Source organism: Lithobates pipiens, unplaced genomic scaffold (genome assembly GCF_037356315.1).
Source record: "Lithobates pipiens isolate NorthernLeopardFrog02 unplaced genomic scaffold, aLitPip1_a1.2 Scaffold_18, whole genome shotgun sequence".
NCBI classification, from domain to species: Eukaryota; Metazoa; Chordata; class Amphibia; order Anura; family Ranidae; genus Lithobates; species Lithobates pipiens.
The window spans coordinates 632,086,087-632,092,086 of NW_027507758.1; the positions used below are offsets into that span (position 1 = coordinate 632,086,087).

General features: G+C 44.5%; 1 protein-coding gene across 1 annotated transcript in view; it reads left to right on the forward strand.

The window, feature by feature from the left end:
- LOC143986882 (uncharacterized) overlaps positions 1-4,987 on the forward strand; it is a 137,636-nt gene extending 132,649 nt beyond the window's left edge. Inside the window, exon 18 of the mRNA XM_077485288.1 lies at positions 3,968-4,987. Coding sequence (XP_077341414.1) covers positions 3,968-4,857 — 890 coding nt within the window. The 3' untranslated portion in view covers positions 4,858-4,987. The remainder of the gene's footprint in view (positions 1-3,967) is intronic.
- Positions 4,988-6,000: the final 1,013 nt, after the last annotated feature.

Below are 6,000 nucleotides of genomic sequence, written 5' to 3' on the forward strand. Positions count from 1 at the left end.
CTAGACTCTATATGCCCTGGTTGATTATGCCGGAGAGCCTCACGGTAACAGTTTTCATATAACTTTTTTCTTTAGGTTGAGGCCTGCATAATCCAGACCTATTTATTTTTTATCAATGACTTTCAATGACTGTTCCCTTATCAGTCATTTGCAGCCTTGCATTGCAGCCTTGTCAGTCGTTTGCAGCCTTGTCGGTTATTTCCAGCCTTATCTGTGTCTTTTCCATTTTAAAAATGGCACCACCGAGATACAGAGCGGATGTCCTGTGTATCTTGACGGCACTCATTCTCGGCCGTTCTCGGTGGCTTTCGGGTATTTTCGGGCGTTCTCGGCTGTTTTCGGCCGTTCTCAGCTGCTTTCGGCTTTCCGAAAGCCGCCGAGAATGGCCGAGTGTGTCCGAAAATACCCGAGAATGGCCGAGTGTGTCCGAAAATACCCGAGAATGGCCGAAAGTACCTGAAAGCCGCCGAGAGCAGCAGAGAAGGTTAGGAACGGCGGGGGATCGGCGTATAACACGCACCACCGATTTTTCCCCTGATTTTAAGGGGAAAAAAGTGCGTGTTATACGCCGATAAATACAGGGTATATATATATATATATATATATATATGTATATATATATATATGTCTGTGTGTAATTAGATATATTACTTTCACTATTTCACAGTATAAATGAATCCCTTATAGTAGTGATTATCTGCTGTTTTTTGTACTATAAAGGACTATTTCTTTTCCCAATCATCTTCCAGGATGGCTTACAGAGAGAGAGGCTCCTCCCACCTAGTACGGGAAACACATGATCCATAAAAGAGCGCCCATAGGCCGTGGCCCCTCAGTATTACCCTGTTTCCCCGAAAATAAGACCTAGCATGATTGTCGGTGATGGCTGCAATATAAGCCCTACCCACCAAATAAGCCCTACCCTGTTTCCCCGAAAATAAGCCCTACCCTGTAAATAAGGCCTATAAGGACTTTATTTGGGGGGGTAGGGCTTATATTTATGCAGCCATCACCGACAATCACATTAGGTCTTATTTTCGGGAAAACAGGGTATGTGTTTCCGCCGATAAGACAGGAATTTACAGAAAGTTGTTTGTTATTTTGCCTGGCCTACCTGCTAGGTAGCAGGGGCCTCCCCCCCCCCCCCAGGTCCCTCTAACTGTGCTTCTGGGGAGCTGGTTGGCTTGGGTCATCCTGGGCCCCTCCGCTAGGGACTCGTGGATGTGTAAGAAGGGACCCCCTCTCATCTCTCTGTTGGTTGTACCTTCAGTGTAAGGTGCCTTCTTGGTGCAGGAGGATGTGTGCTCAGATGAGTTCATCCCTGGTGGTAGCATACCGACAGCAGGCTGGTCTCTCATAGCAAGGGTTAGCCTTCATTCCCGCCAATGCTGGAGTGTGGGGAGCACGGTAAGCCTGTCTCCATGCTGGCACCTTTGTGTGGCCGAATCCATCTTGCTGGCACGGACAGATGAAGTCCCTTCCAGCGCACAGGCAGGAAGTGATGCAGTTACTGGAAGTCATGTGGTGGCCATCTTGGTGCACCCGCAGGAGAAAACCCAGCCTGTACTGAGGAGAGGAAGGCAGGCACACTATCCACAGGGACGGCGCCAGATCCACAGCGATGTCACGGGTTCTCCATGCCAGTATAAATAAAGGGCACTGGCAGAAGATGGCCCTGGGTTGCTTCCTGGGTGGTGGATATGGAAGAGCAGGGGACTGCAGATGAAGGTCTGGGGGCACAATCACTTGACTTTGGCCCTAAGGTAAAAAAAAAGGGGGCCTAGGGCGCTCCTATCTTCTTTTCTTACCCTCCTGTGGTGACGGGCACTGGGGGATTATGTGGGCCTTTTTTGTAGGTGCATTGGTGTAACCTCCCTCTGGTTGAGGATTGAGTCACATATAGCATCACAGGTCCTGGTGGTGGGTGTTTGTGTTAAAAAATCTAAGGGAGGAATTTTTTGCCATCCACCTGGGTGTTTTCTTTCCATTCAGTTTGTACTTCAGGCCCATACACACGATCAGACTTTTTGACAACAAACATGCAAATTAGCTGTTTTGGAGCAACATCCGACCATGTGTACGCTCCATCGGACAAGCTTTTTTGGTTTTCATGGGACTTTTGTTGGCTGTGCGAACGGACAAAGTTTCTGGCAACAAAAGTCCGATGGAGCAAAGTCTGATCGTGTGTACAGAAAACCATAGGACTTTTGTACAAAAGTCGCCGGTCCCAACAAAGGTCAAAAAATACTATCGGCAGGTGGATGAAGTCGGCAATCATAAACATACAAGACAGCATCTCTACCACCACCAACAGGAGTCAATGCTCATTCCACAAGAGCCGTATCTACATCTTGGGCTGCAAGGGCTGGAGCTTCGCCCCTCCAGATATGCAAAGCGGCAACCTGGTCCAGCTTTCATACATTTGTACAGCACTATACACTGGATGTGCTTGCAAATCAAGATCATTTCTTCGGTGGGAGAGTGCTGCAGGCTGTGGTCCCGCCCTGATCGGGTAGTTCTAATTGGTCCTCTCTGTAAGCCGTCCTGGAAGATGACTGGGAAAAAAACCAAGGTTATTACCTGTTAACGCTCTTTTGCAGGAGTCTTCCAGGATGGAGTCCACCCCCCCTTGTTTCATAGGAATAATTATGTAACCCTAAGGGGGTCGCACCAATGGAAGTGTTTATTATTTTATCTGTGCCCTCTGGTTATTTGTTAATACTGAGAGGCCATGGCCTATGGGCGGGCTTTTTCAATGTGGATCATGTGTTTCCTGTACTAGGCGGGAGGAGCCTCTCTCTCTCTGTAAGCCGTCCTGGAAGACTCCTGGAAAAGAGCGTTAACGGGTAATAATCCGTTTAAAAAAAAATAAAAAAAATCATGCTGCTGCTTCTAAATGTCCTATGCTGGCCATACACGTATTGATTTTTGGACAAGAATATTCACACAAATATTTGTATGAAAATTATTTGTACATTCGATGAATGGACGAGTGAAGTTTGAAAAGTCCACTTGCTTTTAACATTTAATTTTAAAATGAATGTAACTTATGAGCAAAAACCACATACACTATTTGAAAGCATTTGTTCGATCAAGAAAAGTTTTCTGTTCTGCTCCTTCGAATTTTCCCATCACTATGGTCGAAATGAAAGCTGATTTGACCCCACTTTGTGTACGGCCAGCATAAGTGACATCAGGTGCAGGGAGCTTGTGCCCACCTACCTGTCTATGACAAGGGAGTCTATCATCCATCATATTATATTACACTCCTGTCTGATCATCTGCAAAACAGCATTTTACCTCTTTTTTACATTTTAATAATGTTGATCTCTGATTCTGATATGCAGCAGATTCTCCCTCTAATAATAGATCTGTCTGTCTGTTATATAGTTGGATATTTAATTTACTCTGAGAATATCTGGATATTAATATTTACTGCTGCATATAGATATTCAAGAATATTAACTAAATTATACACCAACCTTTTTTTGAGGTTTTTATCCAATTAATCGGCCAACTAATCAATTATGAAAATAATCATTAGCTTCCGCCCTACAGAGGACCCATTTACTAGTTACCTTGAGGGGGGAATTGTAAGATCCTCAGAGACAAAGCTGTCTGATGTGGGCGGAGTCCTGGTTTAGGGGAACCAATCGGCTCATGTCTAGTAATAATCTTTGTATTTCTATTTTAGTAGATGGACGGGAGATGAGGAAAACCTCAGAGGATCGTCTCACTTTGTCTCCAGACTGTAAAGTAGAAGATGAGGACATCACACAGTATAGTCCAGGAGAAAACCCGACTACCTCAAATGTCCATCCGGCACCACACAGTGTAGATGGACCATCGTATTCCTCTTATCCTGAGGAACCTCAGACTGTGAGGGACGGGGCCGTCCTTCCAACAGAGAAGAGCTTTTCCTGTACTGAGTGCGGGAAGTTTTTCTGTTCTAAATACAATCTTAAAGTACATAAAAGAACTCACACAGGGGAGAAACCATATTCCTGTCCTGAGTGCGGGAAATGTTTTTCACAGAAGTCTGATCTTTACACACATCAGAGATCTCACACAGGGGAGAAGCCGTATTCCTGTTCTGAGTGCCGGAAATGTTTTTCACAGAAGTCAGGTCTTTACAGACATCTGAGATCTCACACAGGGGAGAAGCCGTTTTGCTGTCCTGAGTGTGGGAAATGTTTCTCGGAGAAGTCCAGTCTTTACAAACATAAAAGATCTCACACAGGGGAAAAGCCGCATTCCTGTCCTGAGTGTGGGAAATGTTTTTCACAGAAGTCTGATCTTTACATACATCAGAGATCTCACACGGGGGAGAAGCCACTTTCCTGTCCTGAGTGTGGGAAGTGTTTTTCAGTGAAGTCCCATCTTTACAGACATCAGAGATCTCACACAGGGGAGAAGCCATATTCCTGTCCTGAGTGTGGGAAATGTTTTTTACAGAAGTCTGATCTTTACACACATCAGAAATCTCACACGGGGGAGAAGCTGTATTGCTGTCCTGAGTGTGGGAAATGTTTTTCATTGAAGTCCCATCTTTACAGACATCAGAGATCTCACACAGGGGAGAAGCCATATTCCTGTCCTGAGTGTGGGAAATGTTTTTCACAGAAGTCCAGTCTTTACACACATCAGAGATCTCACACGGGTGAGAAGCCACTTTCCTGTCTTGAGTGCGGGAAATGTTTCTCACAGACGTCCCATCTTTACACACATCAAAGATGTCACACGGGGGAGAAACCATATTCCTGTCCTGAGTGTGGGAGATGTTTTGCAGTCAAATCCAATCTTACCAAACATCGGAGATCTCACATGCAGGAGAAGCCGTATTCCTGTCCTGAGTGAGGGAATTGTTCCTCACTGAAGTCCTGTCTTCCTGTACATCAGGGACCGAACAGAACCCTTGAGGTGTATTGAATCCAATGGCAATGTTAAATATAAACGCATGTGCTAAATAAAGTCCAATATAAAATGATATTATAATAAAGATAAGAATAATAATAGTAAGTAAAAAGAAAGAAAAGAATAAGAAAAAGTGCTTCTGAACCGAGACAGCAATCTGTGACTTCACCAAATGCAATGGCCGCTCACCTCTTTCCTAGACCCTGAATAGGGTCAAACACGCTCAGAACTTATATTCATTCACATCAGGAAATGGCTTCGCATTGGTCTCAAATGGTTCCCATACAGATCCTGCAGGTATCGAACACGCTTTGCACCTCGTGTACGTCTCCTTTAATGGTTGCCTCCGTGGTAATCACCAGCAACTCCAAACCATGCATGTAAAAATAAAGTGCCTCCAATAGTACAGTACCAGGTGTTAAATGGAATGAAACCTCACCATCCCAGCTTCATAAATTACACTCACATTTATTTAAATATAAAACAGCATGTGACATGATAAAAATGCAACTGGTCTCCCGTATGTCACCGCCAGGCTCTACCTCTTTTTTGCCCTCCAGGTGAAGTCACGAGGTAGGTGGCGTAACGCGTAGAGGTAGAGCCTGGCGGTGACATACGTGAGACTGGTTGGATTTTTATCATGTTACATGCTGTTTTACATTGAAATAAATGCAAGTGTAATTTATGAAGTGCCTGCGTCATCGGCTCTTTATCGAGATTGGAGATGCGGTGTGTCAGCAACACAACACACCACCTATCACCGAGCGACTTATTCTTCTGGACATCATATGACATCCAGTCAGGATAATGGACCCCCCCGCCTGGCCGTCATTCTGCTATACGCCGGGCGGGAAGGAGTTAAAAAATAATTTTAGCCCTGAAGATTATATAAAGCCCCCAAACCATGTAATATTTTGTGAAAGCAGACACCCTAGAGAATTAAATGGTGGTAGTTCCAATTTTTTATGTCCCAATATTAACGCAAAAGTCTAGGAGACGCAAAATTTCTGAAAAAAAAAAGGTCATTTTAGGGGGCACAAAAACACAATAAATTACCCAATTTTTTGGTTACATATGAAACCTGAG